Source organism: Psittacula echo (assembly GCF_963264785.1).
Source record: "Psittacula echo genome assembly, chromosome: 3".
NCBI classification, from domain to species: Eukaryota; Metazoa; Chordata; class Aves; order Psittaciformes; family Psittacidae; genus Psittacula; species Psittacula echo.
Window position 1 is genome coordinate 32,663,723 of NC_137736.1, and position 18,511 is coordinate 32,682,233.

The following is an 18,511-nucleotide window of genomic DNA, read 5'->3' on the forward strand; positions in this document are numbered from 1 at the left end:
AGCAACAACAGGAGCAATTAGCAGATTACTGATTATACTTTATTATCATTATTTAGAGGGAAAGGTACTCCGAAACAAGCAAGCTACTTTTACAAGCGTTTCAACAAGACCTAAATTTGCAGAGTCAGGTAACTGTGTTTCTGGTGGAAAGGAGTGTAAGATATTTCTGCGAAGATAGAACCAGTGTGAAACCAGTGCTGTCCTTCAGAAACATGTGTTTAGAAGTTGAAGGCAACTGAGGATTACATAAAGCAGAGAAATTGCAATCTGAGTGAAAAAGAAAAGAGACGAAGAGATGGAGCATTACTAAAGGAGATCAAAGAAATCTAGAGAAGAAAAGAATATGGATGATTATAAAAAGTCTGAAGTCTGTGAGACTGGAGGATTCTGCTGTTGGCTGGAGTACAACAAAGTCAAATAGAGAAACTGAGAAAGTCAGTCAGTCAAGGTAATGGTCATGAGGACTTTGGTGTGCTGAAGATATCCACAGTGGTTACCATTTTTATGACAGAGCACCCATCACTTAGCTTTGTAAGACTTCAATATATGGAGACAAATGAGGTGTGATTTTTTTGGGGCAGTGTACAAAACCAACGTTAAAAAAAAAATTAATTTTATTTTTAGTTCAGAGATATGTTTTGACATTTGATCAGCAAACCCACAGGTTGTAGGAAGCTTAGAAAGTGAATCAGAAAGGAATACTAAAAAAGAAAGGAGAAATAAAAAGATATTGAAGGTGAGGGAACTGAACACTTTTATTGCAAGCTTCTGCATTAAATTTCCTGTGTCACCTAAAAGAAGATAGATAGAATCAGAGTTTTTTATTTAGGGGACATGTTGGGTAACAGACTGGAATACAAACGATAGATATTAACACATTCATACTACAGCAAATACAGAAGATATAGCTTAGGAAAACACAGTGGCTGGTTGAACACATTATTCATGCCAGCTCTGCTGGGGCTTTTTAGGAGTAGCACAAACCAGGGATTCACAATGGTTTCTTTCAGAGCCAGATGAGCTTACAAATAGTCTTACATAAATCTCTTACATGTTATCTAAGCCTTTTGCAAAATGACCTCCTTGTAAACAATACGTGTGATAAGGAGAACGCATTCACATGTATCAGCTGAGGACTACTTGTGTATTATTTCCACGGTTGTGTTGGGACCACCACAGGCATCACATCCCTTAGGACAGAGAGATTACTTGCTTTGCCATTTGCTAATGACAAGGCAGGTAGGGAAGTGCTTGCCTTTGTCCTGACACTATGTGTAAAGGAAGTAAGGCATTTCCTCGTCGCAGAGGGCAGCACCGCTGGCAGTGGTGATCTCCCATAGCATGGCAGTGGCCTTAGCACAGTGTCCCTGGCTGAAGAGTGCAATAGAGCTCTCTGCTTCGGCTCCAGCATATTAAATAAGAGAAGGTTAGGGTCTTTGCACAAAAAAGTCTTCTGTAACAGCCAACTGTTCTGTAAAAGCAAATGCAAATTTATAGCTTTACTTTGGGCTTTAGATTCTCTGTGCATTTGTCTCTGTTCTTCTTTGCTTGGCCACATTCTCATTTATTTATACAAGACTGGTGCTTGGAAATGGTCTTCGAAGTACTGGAGATTACAGCTTATACTTACCATGATGAAAATTCAGAGTATAATGACTGTTTTTTCTGCTAGTGCCCCTTGTATACTAAGTGGATAGTTTCAATAAGCCTAAAACTTTGTCTTCCTTAGGATACTCCATGATGCAAAGTACTTCCTTGACAGATTTTGTTTTCCACCTTTCACTTTGCTTTTTTCAGCACTGACTGGCACTGACTATTGTTGCTCCAGTTGCGTATGCCATAGTTTGTAAATTGTTTTGAAGCCAATTGCGTTGTTCCTGCTTCTGCTCAGCTTCTAGTCTTAGTGTCATTATCAGACTTAGAAGTTTCAATCACAGCATCATCCCAATCCTATTTATATTATCTTATGTAACTAAGATTTTAAGAGAGTTAATTCTAAGGATTTATCAAGCTTCCTTTCTAACAACAGTAGCTGCCAACTTTCATGATCTTGCTGAACCTTAGCTCCTTTTGACCTAAATTCTAGAGTCAGCTGAAAACCTAAGGCTGTTATCATTTTAGCTAAAAAAAATAATTGTGAATTTCAAGGTTTGGAAGGTAGATAAGACAAACAATATAAAATACATTATTCCCTGAAATTCCTGAAATTATTTTTAAGCTATAATCTCATGAATTCTGAATATCTTTACTGAAAAAAACAAAAAAAACACAAAACATTCCTTATTGTCACCTTAATTTCATTATCATGCCCCACTTCTATCTCCCTCCACCTTGAAACTTTCATATAGAACCTTTTGTAATATTTTGTCTTCTTATTGAACCTTCTGAATTTCTCTGAGTCTTCCTCTTTTCATTAAAGAAAGGAACAGAAGAGCAGCTAGGAAAAAAAACCCAACCAATGCCTTGGGGCTCACAGACACCCCATGTAACACGGACCTTTCTCAACAAATCTACCAGCCTCCGTAATTGATCCTTTACAGTGTTATAAAAGCCTTCAAGCCCCCTAAACTGCAATATTTGGAGAGAAAATTGCTACTAAGATATATAGATGTGCATTTTTACTTGTGATATTATAAACATTAGATATTTGCATATTTTAAAAAATGAGCTGAGGCTTTTGTCAGTTACCATATAGAAAATACATTTCTCACTTTTATTTCTGTACAGCTTCAGGATTAAGACAATATTGGACATCTGATGACAAGAATTCATCAGAATCCCAGTTTACAAACCAGAAACACGTGTAGATGAGGCCCTCAGTGATATGGCTTAGTAGTGGTCTTGGAAGTCCTGCGGTAATGGTTGGACTTGATCTTAAAGGTCTTTTCCAACCAAGTTGATTCTACGATTCTATGACAAGAATGTATTGATACATTATTTTTATTAATTAAATAGCACACCCTAAAATGCCAAGTTACTGTTTATCTTCATCAGACCCTTTGGCAAGGTGCTAATTCTGTGTGACATCTGCCTCTGCACACAGGATGAGGTCAAGACCTAAGTGGTACTAATGGGACATGCAGGCCCTTAAGAAGCATGTAAGCAATGTCCAGGCAGCATGCGTAGTTCTGCAGGGCCTCTCCACCCTGTGCTGAGTTAAGGCCTATTACATAAAATGTTCCAAGTCTTTAAGTCAGGCCTCAGAAATAGAGAGCACTTAAAAGCAGTGCACTTCAGATCTGCCTCCTGGCTTTTAAGCCTTTAGTATAGATTCTGTAGTACTAAAGTCTTTTGTCAATGAAAACTGAAGTCCTCATGCATTCATATAATTTAAGAAACTGCCCTTTAAAAAAACCGCTAAATATCAAGAGATTCCCGATAAAACTTGTGAGAGTTGGCAAGAACTGTATCCTCCAAAAAGCAGCTGAGACTGACAGATATTGAGGCCAAACAAAAGGAAAGGAAAGAGTAAAACAGTCCTGTGAAAGCCCAAGCTTAGAAGGCAAACATTCTTCAGATTGAATTTGGTCTCACCTGGCTTCTAAAAAGTTAGATTAAGTATGTGATGAAGATGTGGGAGAAAAAAGTGAATCTCAAGGCAGATAAGATTTAACATTCACATCAATTGGAAAGGACCTGAGCACCATTACAAAGAAAGGATTTATGCAAAACGAGTTAAAAGTGAACAATTTACACATACATTTTGTAGACTGTGTTTTACTTCGACAGATTTGTGACATCTATTTTAATGCACTTTTCAAAAAGGTTTTATAGTTATCAAGTCTGCAACACATTTGCCCACCAAGCAGTTTTGCAATTTATTGTTCATCAGTATCCCATTTTTGAATGCTTGGAGCTAAAGCTTCCCATTCTAAGCAAGCAAACAAAATGCAAAAGCGTTGCATGAGTAGCAATAGTTATAGGCAATTTTTTGTCCTAAAGTATGTCATTGATAAAAGTGTAAATAAAAACCTAACACAACATCATCAAACAGAAGGTCTGAAGAGTTTAAAAGGGAACAGTTGCTACTTTCCAAAACAAAACCAACTCTTGTCTTGTATATTAAAGGTGGGAGGGAAAATAAAGAAGAGGTTTTGCAAAACTGCAGTTTTCCACCATTTCAGCTGGTTAAAACTACAGGTTGGGAGGAGTAACAAGAAATATAAGTACAGCAAAGCCACTTTGCCCAAATTCATCTCCTGACTGTCTTCAACTTTCAATTATATTATTTTACTAAACCAACACTTTTCTTAAGAAAAAAAAATATCTAACCACTTTAAATTTTCCTTCATTTTCTAGAAAGGTAGCATTGACAAGTAGCTTTTTTTTTTTTTTTTTTTTTTCTTTTTTTAAATCAGATACATCCAAAGTCTCTGTTTTCTTTCAGCAGAAACAGTGGGAACTCTCAAGGTGATCAGCACCTTGGAAAATCAAGATCTTTATTCAGGGCTCTAAACAGATTTAACAACCTACTTTACGTACTTTCCTGGGCTCCCCCCTCCCCTCCCGCCCTGTAAATTTCAACCTGGTCCACTTAAAGACTTTCTGCTAAACTTGCCTCCTTTGGCATAAAGCACTAATGATTTAGTTGGGATTGTAAAGATTTACTATGCACTTTTCCTATCTTATTAGAACCAGTAATGGAATCCACTTACTTGAGTTTCCTTGGCTCTGAATGCATACTGCTGAAGAGTATGACATCCAGAGGTTACATTCCTGTCTATCTTTCATTTCAGCTTTATAACTGTAGTGAGTACATTTCTTTAAAACCTGTGGATACTAAATCAAAGGAGAATCTATTTTTAGTCTCGCCAGTATTTAAAACCCCTAAGAATTCAGCAGTAAGGTTATTAGACTACTTTGATGATTAAAACAAAAAAGAAAATTAAGAAATTGTCAGAAGCTTGTAGATGATAGATATTTTCTAACAAAACCCTATTTTTTATATAACTTGTTAGTTTTGTAAAATGTTTATAAACCAGAAATTAAAAAATAAACAGTTTCAGTTAAGTCCTTCAGTGAAACATTTTCAGGAGAATAACTGTTTCTTGACCAATACTGTAAATACAAACTTACTCTTTTCATTATGTAGGAGCCTCATGCATGGGAACAATGACAAATTTTTAGCTGTGCATTTATCAGATAAAGGTGATGATCTTCCCCTTTGTATCTTTTTCCTATATTCTCACTATAAAGCCAGAAGAAATAACATGATTTTCTGGTGTCTCCTTAGACAAAAGTCTCCTCACTACTTAACCTGTCTAATGCTGTACACATGCAGACACCTTTGTCCTTACAGGTGTACGAAATGTGCTGGATTTGTATCATTACTTCAACAAAAATAAAGTGGCTGACATCACCTCGCCATTGCAGAGCCCAGCACAGTAAGGCACATTGGCACACTCTTAATCTAAAACATCAGTGGAATAGCTCAGACACTTTCAGTTTAGCATGCATTTGTGCAGTTCGATGGATCACATCTACAACAACCATTCAGTGAATACTGTGCTGCCTGCGACCCTCCACAGAGCTTTATTTTTTGGCTGAGGCAACCCAGCCTGATTCAAAGTTCACTGAAGTCAACGGAGAGACTCAGCACCATCAACAGAATTGTGCTGATCCAAAGCCAGGACAGGAAACTGAGGAAACATAAGAGCTACCCTGTTTGTTGCCTTGAATATTTGTTTAGTGTTTTGGAATTTACTGACTAAAGCTGCATGGAAGAAACCTGGCAGCCAGAGACTTCTGCCAAGTTCTGTTATTTTGGTTGTATCAGAACTCCTGAAATAAACCCAGAACTCCAGTGAGACATTTGTGTTCATGCTGTAGCTTCCTTGAACTCAGTCCATCCAACCGTTCAGGATCAGAATAGAGCAGACTGGCAGATCTGCTTCAATCTTGACTAGTAAGGCAATATTACGCTAAGAATATGATGTGCCCGGTTCTCCTCTCACTTTACATCCATCTTATACCTCTGTAGCCCATTGCATATAGTGGATCCAGTTCTGATTTACTCCAGCTTAGAGAAAGAGGAAATTTCAACAGGTTTACTATAGAGCCCAAAAGAAAACTCCCAAAGTTTGAAATTTCTTTAAGTGTGCACCATGATATATTTCCTCTCACTGAAAAAACCGTTAACCAAAGTGGCCATATCCATCAGTAAATCAACTGGACAAAAGTGTCCTGGATTCCACACTCACAAGTGGCTACTTTTTCAACAGAAATTACACCTTTGGAACTAAAAAAATACCGCATTTAGAAGAGAATGCACATGAAAAGTAAGCCTGCAGATGGTTAGCTGGAGTTTGTGTTCATTAAGAGGGTTAATATAAATGTTCCTGATTGTTTCTTGTTGTTTATGAATCTCGACCTTCAGAACAGCACTGAAATGTGCTGTCTCCTAAAGATGTTCCCTACCGATATGACACACACTTTGTATTGTTTCACTGCACATAAGCATTAATATCCCAGAGGTAACCCACCCTTCTTTTAACGGCTGGTGACAGGTCCAATGGCTGAGCAAAAATCAGTTGAAGGAAAGGGAAGTCTTGTCGGAAATGAGATTAATCTTGTAACGAGTGTTCAGCCCTGATAACCCATCTGTGCAGAGAACTGCTTTAACTGGAGAGCAATTAACCTTCACCTGACAAGCTCTGTCCAACTGTTATAAACAACATTAAAGGCACAGGATCCCCCTCTTTTTTCCCTCTTTACGTAGACTAAACAATCAGATTCTGAATTCCATGAAAATGGTACATGTAATGGTGCCTTGATGACAAATTGCAGGAAAATTTTTTAAAAGGTAATGGCTGTATGGAAATAATGTGAAAAATGTCTGTGGCCACCACTTTAGTGAGTTGATCTGATTAATAAGAAGCAACAAGTTTGAGCACTTCCAAGGGAATACCTTACGCATGAGGGAAGCTGATGTGAATAAGCCAAAGATTAACAATAATAAAAATGTATGCAAGTAGATAAGAGCTGACTAACCACGTCCAAGGAACATTGCTTTCAGAACAAAGCATGTGTTTCCCCAACACTTCTGTGAACCCAAAGCCAAGGGGCTACTTCCTAGAGCTTCTTCATCCGTGGCCTTGTGGAAGTTACTTGTCAAAACTAACATCAACTTGCAGAAACAATCTGCAGTAACTGGCTTTTGGGTCCAGTCCCCGCCTGACCTGCTCTCCCATTTGACAGCCAGTGCTCCAAGTGATGTATTCACCACTGTCTCTGGAAAGGTCTGTAAATCCAGCCTCAGATTCCCAGCCTGTAGTAACACAACTGTAGCACAGTAGTCTGGGAAGATAACTGAATCATAGAATCATAGAATAGTCAGGGTTGGAACGGACCTTAAGATCATCCAGTTTCAACCCCCCTGAACATTGTCTCTTCTTCAAATATGAAAAGGTACAACATATATGAAGCCAGAATAGCAAAGGACTACTCAACTCTATGCAGAAGGGCCAAGATAGCAATCTCAGTCACAGTGGCAGAAAACTAGAATGGCTCCAAAGGAATCAGTGGCAAAACAACACACAAAATTTGGGAGAAGCTCCTGAATAATTTGAGTAAAAGCCTGGCCCCAGTCAAGCCATTGGCCAAATACTTTTAACTTCATTTTGGCCAGTTTCACTTCAGGTTTTGTAAATCCTCATTCATTCTATTCATGTGCCTGAAAGCAATTACCCTGAAGTTATGATTAGCAATGGAGGCTTTCTGTCTTTGTTTACTTTTCTCCTGCTGTAGGTTTCTCTTTTTCCTAGCAGAAGTTCAAACATACAGGTTAGTCATGGTTTTATTTCCCTGTAGAGCAAGGCAAAATTTCCATTTCAGTCATTTTGGTTGAATATATATGTCACTGTGGATTGGAAGAGATGGCTGTGACTCTTAAATATATCTAGAATATGCTCTCAACTATTTGTTGGAGTAGTCTTCCTCAAGGGCTAGTGAAACATGTATTTTCTTTGGTGATGTATACAGATAAGGAAAGGACACAGACAACAAGGATTTGAAGGGCGGTTGCTTGCTTTTCATCTGACAGAATGACGATGTATTTTGAAGCATCCTGATTTGCAGTAGTAGAAAATGTGACAAAAAAACCCCAACCTGGCTATTTCATAGTCCAATGTAAGAGCTTTGGCCTTAAAGTTTTACACCACAGATGTGTTGTACTGTGGCTGTTTAATGTTTAAATAGTAACAGGTAGAACATTACCTTTATATCAAACAAGAAGGGCTTAGATCTTTTCAGTGAATTAGATATTAACAGATAGGAAGTTCCTATTGAAAGCATTTCCTGTATTGGTAGTCCCTGATTTTGGCGACTTATCTGGGCAGGAAATGAACACAGGAAGTATCTGTCTACAGACTCTTTATCATCAAGGTAATTGCTGTGGCAGCATTTTACTGTTTATCAAGGTAATAAACATAAAGTCTAAAAAAAGATGTTTTTCAACTCTAAAGAATGAGGTTTAAAAAAATCTTATAGACTCTCATTGCAGTTATGCAAAATCTTTCATGTAGAGTTAATCTGCTGCTACTCTTTTCTCTCAACATAACTGTAATTAGGGATTTGTCAAACAAAACATTTTCAGTTTCCTGTGGCTTTTTTCTCAGTCACAGCACTGTTTCTCTGTACCTTGCTTTCTCATCTCTCTTCAGTCAGGTAGGTCATTATAGAGTTCTGCCAATTCCCATAAGCAGTGAACCACCCCTTCCTGCAGGTATTTGCATATACCCAGGCCTTGTAAATTGTTGCATTTCCTTCCCATCTATCAGGCACTGCTTAACCTGGCTACACACACAATTAACTAAGCAAGTCAGAACTTTTCCTAGTGTGAAAAGGTTACGCCAGCTAGTGGCACCATTTCCCACACATCAGCTGAGATATACACTCCAAATAAATACATATGGCAAGTGAAGGGAGGCATATCACATGCATTCCTTCCACTCATTAATTTCCAAAATCCACCATTCCAAAAGACCATTGGCCTAGTCCACTGTATGTGGGCGACTGCTTGGTGTGTCCTTCAGCCTAGCCTTAAAAATTTGTTGTTAGTCATGATTCTTTTTTACCTTTTAATGTTCAATGATATTTTTTATAACAATAATTGTAATTTTATTCCTTTTACTTTGCAGCAAATTTGATTTATGACATAGTAATTACCAGAAGTGGTAATCACTGGTTCGTACACAGTAGTTATTAAAACCTATTACTAATACTAATTGTTCATCAGCCACTAACATCCCCTTCCTGAAAGCAATGTCTGATCTTTCTAATAGGATGACTATATGCATAGCAAAAATTAACAACCCAGTGCCTAAGGATTCATGCCAAGGAGAGAGGTAACTTCCCTGTGATACAGGCTTGCAACCTGAATCTCACCAGATTTCCTGGCACAACTGCTCCCTCTATTCACTGTGACGAGTTGTTTACAGGGTTACACAGCCCTTCTTTTAAGGGGAGCCGGGAGGGAGGGATGAAACGAACTGAGGGACACAGCACTACTCAGCCTGAGGCAGGCTTGGTTACGACATTTAAATAAACCCCTTTGACCATAAAAACACATCCACCTTTTAAAGAAAGGATTGATACCATTTTCATACGAGTGCTTCAAAGTTTGCATTTTGCTGTTGTATTTTGAACACAGTCAACATTTCTTCTGTAATACGCAACTATATGCTAAGGACAGCAAGATGACTTGCAGAACGCATGCCATCTTGTCCAACCATTGTTTTTATATCACTGACAATTTGAAAAGCTGCTAGTATTTCTCTACTGCATGATTATCTATCAAAATGAATTATTTATAACTAATGTATAGTTAATGACGAATCTCATAGAAACCACACTGCAGTCAGTGAAAAGATTTTTGTTAATTTGACATGGTTTGGCACTGCATGTGATATTTTCTACAGTATCACCTTTACTTTGTTAAAATTGGTAATACAAGTGATACAAACCCAATTTTTTTTTTTCTTTTCTCTACTTTGCTGATTTTCAAAATAATTGTCTTGGCTTGACTTAGAAACTTGCATTATGAAGCCTCTGGATTTTTTGAGTGAACAGCATTATATATTTTCACTGGATTCTAAACTGTCATTTGGAAAATAAATATCTTCTTTTGGCATCCACATTTCTCAAAACTACTTCTGTATTTATCTTTCAGCAAGTCATCCTCCAAGAGTACTTATTCATTAAACATTATTTCTTAAAGGCCTTTTGTAACTCATGGAACTTGCTGAAAAACATTTTGTTAAGAGATAATACAGTTCTATGTTAAGAAAACAAACAAACAAACAAACCCACTCAGACAGTCAAACATATGCATTTTCCAGCTGTTGTTCCTTGCCTGGGGACTTAATTCTAGAAAGCAAAATCCTTATATTTGACTTCATTTTGGCATATGTAGCCACAAACCAGATTGAGTTAAATGACTGCTGATTAAAAGCAAAAGAAAACAACACCAAAATCACTCAAATGTCTTCTGTTCTTGTATGACTATTTCTTCCTTGAAATTGTACATTTGTATTTGAGTCAGAAATACTATTTTACCTGGAAATAATTATAGGTCTGATAATGCTGCCTTTATTGGAACAAGATCTTCATGAAATTGCTGGAAACTTTGAATTACGGAGTGCAAGATCAGGCTAAGTGGTTTAAGGCACTCTTGCTGTTCTTGCTTCTGATTCAACAGAGCACTCAGGTGTGTGCTTAGCTTTAAGAGGCTTGTGTCATATCACTAAAGCCAATGGAAGCATTTACAGGCTTAAAGTTAAATACACCACTGGATCATTTGCTAACTAAGATGAGAACAAAAAGAGAATAATCTTTATAACATTTTTAATGCAAGGAACAGAAGTACAAATTACTGTATTAGTTCTGTTGGATTCAGTGCAGATGCAGTCCTCTAAACAAAGACTTAAACATTTCCATATGCCAAGAACAGATTTTTTTTAACTGTCTCCAGCTTTCCTTGGCTTTAGAAGTATTGAGTGAGGGCTTAGATTTTCTAAAAGAAAGTGAGAGGAAAGTAATACTGTAGAGAGAAGCACAGACTAAGATTCTTCACAGAAGAAAAATATCTTGCCACTATACACTGCTTTAATCAGTATATCCATACTATTTCAAACCTCAGAAACCACAAGGATTCCCCCGTCCTTTATCAAATACATAGACTTTTTCTCACAGAAATTATGGCTTTCATGTGAACAGCACTTTACAAATCAATAATAAAAAGTGGACATGCACATATTTAGAAGTAAATTAGAGTAAAAGTAATAACAAGAAGTGTAATCAATAAGCCATTGTAAAGTCAAGATAAGAGCTTTTCTAAGGAGAAGTGTAATTGCATTCACAGACAGGGAGAGAAATGTAACAAGGCTTGCTACATGCCAAGGAAGTATGATTCTAGTTGTGTTTTTCTATTTAATGTTATTTCCTCCACTATAGGATAATGGGAAAACAAACAAAATGACCTTCAGGATAAGTATTTTTACTTCATCCCAAGGTAACACTTAAGTAATTTTTTCTCCATTCGATTAAAAAAAACCCAGCAACCAAAAACCAACACAAAAAAGACAGATGCTTAATTCAGATGCTTTTGATATTTTCTAAAATTGTATTTTCAGTAAATAGTGGGATGCTTATAATTAGCAGTGCTGTTTTGATTTGATATTTTCAGCTTCAGTGCTCTGCACCATTGTGCTACTGCATATAGCTGTCAGATACTACTTGTCAGTAGTAATCACCTTAGAGCTGAAATCCTGACTGTGAGGAGACTTTTTCCACTAGAAAATAACATTTTATCCTTCAAACACCCAAAAACATAGCAGTGAGGTCAGACCGGTGCGTACCAGGTATAGGGAAGTGAATGCATTAGAAGTATCAGATGCCTGACTGCGTACCAAAACCAAAATTCTGGCTGTGGAGGCACACACCTTCTCCCACCACTTTCACCAGTTTCTTATGCTGCCTTCCACAGCAGCTGGCCCTGCTCCTGGTCAGAGGGAGAGGATCCCAGCCTGAGTGAGGGAAGCCTCTCCTACAGTATAAAGGTCAGAATTAAAGTAAGCCATTCATGTTAGAGCCTAGGAAAAAGGCACTGCTGTGTCCTTCTTAGAAAAAACCTTCCACTGTGGTGCTCTCCTCAGGATGGGGAAAAAGGGGAAGGGGGCAGCAGAAGGAGGGAATGGGACAAGAAGAGACATATATTCCAGTAAAGCCACGTTTGTGATGTCAAACCCAGCACCATAAAACTTACACAAATGCCTTCATAGTTATCAATTAGCCCCAGTTAAGCCAGCCTGGTTTCTCATGACCCCAGAGTCCCATGGGTCTGTCTGCAGGTTTGTGAGAAGAAAATGGATGAATCAAATAGTCTTACTGTAAGTAAACCTATACCTCTGCATGACTGTAAGTTTAGAGCAATTTCTACCTGTTTATCAACAGATATATAGCCATTTGCAATCCAATTTTGACATTCTGTGACTCCAGTTTCCCAAAAGAAGAAAGTGAATTCCTGGCACACGGACCCCAGATTAGGCTCTCCACCTTCCCTGGCTAGTGTCTCTTGTCACCTGCATCAGGATAGGTAGGCTACACATTGCCAGCAGACAACACAGGCCATTATATTGCAATTGTAAAGAAACATTTGCTGAATGTAAATGTTTAGCAAAAGCACAAACACCCCTTTGGCCTTCAAATGCAATTTCTTTATTTCAGTAACCTCCAGGTTAAATGACTTCCTTATATATTCATTATAGAAGAGAAATTGAACCTCTTTGGACTAGCTTAGCTTCATGTAGGAGCACATTTTCTGCATCTAGAGTACAAAGCACCTGTCATTTCTTTCCAGTCATTTTACATTTTGCACTTGCATAAATAAAATCCTTGCTTCAGCATATAAAGCCTTCCCAGGGCCCCAGACACCAAAATCCTCAATATTGTGGGGTGCCTATTTCTCCCCGCAAGTTTTACACTCTCAGATAAGGAGACAATAATGTACATTTTTCCACCTTGAAGGCTTTGCTGACCTCCCTTTGCTGACTGCATTACATCGCCGGGCTGTACAATACACAGCTGCACACAGTCTCTTCTCACCTTTGTAAGTGTAAGGTGGAGGTATAATAATAACAATGATAAGGTATTGTTTACAATCATTTTCCCTATTATAATTCAGTAAATAAATCTACATCAAAAAATAAGAGCTACTCAAAATGCATGCAATATCTAATCTCATTGTACCATCATTTCTGGAAAAAAAAATCCCATCAACATTAATAGTTCATTCCCATTGATAAAGACAAGAACCAGTGTTACTATCTCAGCACATAGCCGCTCTTTTAGCAATGCAAAACTTGACTCCCTGAACCTCAAGATTTTCATAGAACGTCTGTCATATCCTGCGTGCTCTGAAATGTGCAGCAAACCCAAGGGGAATTCAGCTGTTTCAGGACCTACTTAGCATATAATACATACTGGTCAGCAATGCAGATGCAATTGAGATCTTAGAAAGCATCAAAAAGAGATGGTCCATTAGTCTTTTTAATACCATTGTCTTCAGGTAAGACTTTCAGATTCCAAAAACCATAACAAAAAGCATCAAATAATCCTTCAAATGTAAACAGTTAAGCAGAAGTTACTGAGAAATCAAACTGCAACTCCACTTAGCTAATGGCCAGGCACTGCTGCTATTCCATATCTCTTACTAAATCTCTGGCATAATTAGAAAAGTACAGAAATACACAATACCATGAAGAAAACAAATACCTTGACACCAAATCTGGTAATACAATGCCGCAGAGTCCTCACTGTACATGCTGGTTTGCTCTTTATGTAAAATTAGTTTCACTCTCACAAAGTGTTTAGTTACAGTTATACTTCTGCAATTAATCACAGCTATTGCTATATCTGTAACTGCTATCTATTGCAACATACAGCGAAGCAAAAACTAGACAGATAGACATATAGATTTATTCAACATTCTAAGTGACACACCTGAAAAACTCAGCATCAAGCCATCCTTGAAAAAACCAAACCATGCACTGAGATCAATTTATAAGCCAGTAAGAGAATTTTATTGTCCAAAAAATTAAAACAAAAAAGAACACACCCATGAGATCTTGCCGCCACCATTAAAATAACATTGAGAAAGGTCCCGAGTATAAGGATAAGAGTTTATAGAAAAGCACATAATTAACACCTGTACAAAAGAGAAACAAGAGCTGGTGCCTCTCAATCCCGCTTGCTAATATTTGTGTCCCCATCAGCAAGAGAAATGTTTAAAAGTATCCAAAAGGTTAGTGCCCTTAGGAACCGGGTTTTTTCCTTCCAGTGCACACCCTCGCCCCTTATGGCAGTCCACAAACACATCCAAGTTGTCAGAATGATACCTACAAGAAATTTCAGAAGCTCTCATAAAGGGCTTCGCATATGCAATCCACAGCACTGAAGAGTGAATTTAAAAAACCCAATTTTTTTTCCGAGTTTGAAGTTTTTAAGCCTTGCGGATGGTTGGAGTAGGAAAAAGGAAATTTACTAGGCAGTACAAAGGAAATCTTGTTGTCCTCTATTGTGGCAGTGGGGGTGTTGCCCAATTCTAACTTATCTAGGTTGATAAAGGAAACCAAAGAACACGCCACTGAAAAAAAATGCCAACAAAAAAGGTACCCCTTTCTTACCTTAATAGTGCTTGCCATAATGTGATCAAGATTATTGATCGCTAATAATTGCTAATAATAATTATTGCTTCGCTCTGACCAGAAAGAAGTTTTGATGAGGTTGTTTAGAGCGGATGAGATTGTGCTAACTCTGGGAAATGAAGTCAGCCAATGGCAGGAAGAGGTTTCTATTGGTCCTGGCCACTGCAGCTCGAAGAAACAGGATATTTGGGAGTGAAGAGATAAGAGTCCTAAAACAATGTTGTTTTTCTTGATGATATGTGACTACATTTTTTTTTTTTTTTTTTTTTTTTTAACAAAAAAGTCAATTGCCTGTGACTGCCTGGGCAGGTGTGATCTGATGTGCAGTAAGTGTGACATGCCACTTTGAGGCAGGATGCAGATGTCAGATGAAATGGGCCAAATTCGGCACTAGTTTCATGCAGTCTGTTCACTGGGGAATTGCTGATTCAGGGCTGAAGCCAGACTTGGTATAAGCGGGTGTAACTCCAAATATGTTAATGAAGCCTAGCCCCACTTATACCACATCTGTATTTGTCTGCAAACCTCATTCCTGAATTCTTGAGCTATTGACACTTTCTCGCCTGTGGGATCTAGCACATTCTTTTTCTTAGAGAAGCAGCAAGTGGATTGGGTATAATAATTTCTTCTTGATGCCTCTTTCTTACTGAGGAAAGGAAGTCACAAAACCCCATACATTTCAAAAGCAAATGCCTGAATGCCATGAAGAGTCTTAAATTTTCCACACTATTCCTTTACTTCACAGCTCTATCCATGCATAGAAATGAGATGGTTTCACTGGCGATTCCCTTCCTGGCTGCAGTGTGACAGTCATTTTTTATTCAGTGTTACATTTTTATTTGTCCTTTTGTAGCACTTGGCAGTCACAGGGCACCCCAAAACTACCAGCTGTGCAAACAAAATACTGTCCCTGTCCCAGCCCCTTGCTTAGGAGTGCTGAACTAAAAAAATCCCAAAGGATGGGAATAAGAAAGGCAGTTTTTCCACAGTATCAGCCAGTGTAAAAATCCATATGTAAAGAACCACTCAGGATCCAATGCTGGCACAACCCTCTCGCTCTTATGAGTCTCACAACATTTTATTTTTTTGTGAAACACGTAGTTCTTGGTGTCAAGAGATTCTGAGCTATTAGCTAGAAGAACTTGAAAATAGGACCTCCAAAAACTGAAGGAAAAAATAAAAGAAGTCAGAATGTATTAATTTTTTAATGACCTTGTAATTACAGCTGATTTCTCAATGCTTCCTATAACAACATCAAACCATGGACATGTTGCTTGAAAGCACTGCAGCACTGGGTAGATAATTCCCACTCTAATAAGGCCCTGCTCTCTGACCAGGGACTCTAGTATGATAAAAAGAACAAGAATAGTGATGGCTTGTTGTAGCATTACTTAGTGGAAGCAGATGACCTCACCCTCTCCTAATGCCTTCCTCTCCTGCTCCTTAGGAAAAGAAAGGAAATGGAGCACTGTTCTGTAACTGGTGATGACTGCTGGCATTTGGCATGCATTTTTTTCCAGCTGGTACACAATGACAGCAGTAAGTCCCAGTTCACTCTACCCCTCCTACACTGACCCAAAGGCGAAAAGTGGCCATGCACTTTTCCAGAGGTGCACCCTGGGGCATTCATCCTGTAGGCACTGACCCATTTCACCCAAGGCAGGGTAGAGGAAAGGGTCACCCACCCGCTCCTGCTCACATGAATGGCTCTGCCATCCACTAGGTCCTGAAAAATCCTCATTTCCAAGTTCCTCACAGGGACTTCAGAGCTGGAAATACCTCAATACAACAGAACAACACAGAACAAATGCAATTGGGATCCAGTAGAGCTGCCTCTGGGAAGACCCTGTTTCAAGTTTGGTGGTGTGTCACCGAGCTGAACCTGTGTCTCAACACATCTCCAGCTGCCTCACAAGCAGATCAAACACTGGGAAGGGCAGAGCAAACACCCTACTTTTCCTCCTGCTCTGGATCCTAAAGTGCTACAGGATCAACTCCCTGTACAAATTTAGCTTGATTTTATAGTTAATAACATCTGGTTTCTTCCACTGTAAAGATGACTTCAGGACACTTCAGGGCAATCCAGAGTCAGCACTGCTGTACAATAGTTTATATTGTCCATTAGTTGGTTCATTTAGAAATCTGGTGTTCCACTGGTGAATGTCTTGTTGTAGTCTGCATCCACCAAATTACTGTGCTTCTGCGGAGCAGGTAACTTCTGGTAACTTTCCTATTTTCATTACAAACCATATGAAAAGAAAGCAATTTACAGTAATTGTATTTCATGGGGATGTTGATTTCCTCCCTTTTCATCTCCAAACAATGAGCAAGACAGCCAAAAGATTAGAACCTTTTTCTTGAAATTTCAAAGCATTGTATAATGTTTCAGCTGGGTGACTTCCACTCCAGTTAAGCCCATGATATTTTGGTTTTTTTCTCTCAAATATGTTGAGAGGCTTGAAGTATCAGTTCCAGCTCTCCAGTGGATGGGATCTAACAAATTCATTCACAAACAGGTTTTAGTAATGACTCTTCTCCAGCCTACTTCCATACAGACATACCTCCTTTTGATTTATACCAGGCTTTTGGAAGCATAACGCAGGCAGTATCAGACTCTGCTGAGCTCTGTTATCATTATTATATAAGTCTTAGAGAGCCCAAAGCCCAGTAAGGGTTTTGCCATTTTAAACTGGCACATATTCTGTGCCAAAGAATTCAATGAAGTTTATTTGACTTTCAAACTAATACCCACAGGCAGACTTCTGAGCGCTTATGCTTCTGTCGTTCCAATTCCAAGACAGAGCCTTAGTATTGTAAGGAAAGGAAAATATTGGGTTATCAAATCACCATCATCCAGTTGCAAAAGAAAAATAGTACAAACACTTCTACTATTTTTCTCTTTTCTGCATTTGGTAAGGTTAAATAGAAAAAAAAATAAGTTTTTGTTATGCTAGGCACCTGTGTGCTATTGTCTGAAATAATGCTGTGTGAGCTTGAAAAAATGTGGCTTGGTCAAAAACCAGAATGAAAACACAAAAAAGTATTAAAAATCCACACAAGTCACCTAACACTCCCTTCCCCCTAAATTTCTCTCTCAAGCTTGTAACCCCAATTTGTCTAGGCTCCTTCCTGTTGGAATTTTCTTCTACATTCAAGCCTGCATCTTGAAATAACAGAGCGACAAAACACTACCGAGTGTGTTAACTTTATACATGTGCTGAAGTTTCTTGATGAAAACAGGGGGGTTGCACATGCTTTAGAATTACAGCTGTGCTTAAGTTCTTTCCTAAATACAGATAGGCTTAAACATTGCTTTAAGTGTCTTCTACCTTTGGGAATAAAGAGCTCTCTCTTTAGAAAAAAGCCTTCTAAACTGGAGAGGAAGGATCCAATCTAAGCTGATCTAAGCCTGCTTAAACCAACAGGGCCCTGTACAGACCTAAAGATTTGGTCTGACCATGAAAAAGAAGTGATTAGACTAGGTCCTAAACAAAAAAGATGAGCTGCCAAAGTTGTTTTGCTTGTTGCACCCTTTCTAGGATGTACTAGAAATATTTCCAAAGAGACCATTTCTCATGCTATTTGAAACACCACTACTAACTCTAAAAAGGAATCCTGTCCTCAGATATTTCATATCATATCCACTATGGTGTTAGGCTGTAGGAAATATATTGCAATATTCCCCCTGTAAACAGATCTGCAATCCATCTTGCTGTCTGCAAAGCAAACCAAGAGCACTGCTCTCAGCCTAGGCTGACCAGGAGACTAGAGGTGCATTTTGCTATCCTCACTAGTGCCACTATGTCTTT

The 18,511-nt window shown here is 38.4% G+C and overlaps 1 protein-coding gene across 3 annotated transcripts in view; it reads right to left on the bottom strand.

Moving 5' to 3' along the window:
- The window catches only part of ERG (ETS transcription factor ERG), a gene marked incomplete at its 5' end in the record, with an annotated part of 106,878 nt that overhangs the window by 47,948 nt on the left and 40,419 nt on the right, over positions 1–18,511 (bottom strand). The window contains one exon of one of the 3 annotated variants that reach the window (XM_080613143.1): positions 14,682–15,408. The exons of the other annotated variants lie outside the window; for them this stretch is intronic. Within the exon in view, the coding sequence (XP_080469269.1) occupies positions 14,682–14,699 (18 nt within the window). Of the gene's footprint in view, positions 1–14,681; positions 15,409–18,511 lie in introns of those variants that run through there. 3 annotated transcript variants of the gene reach the window in all.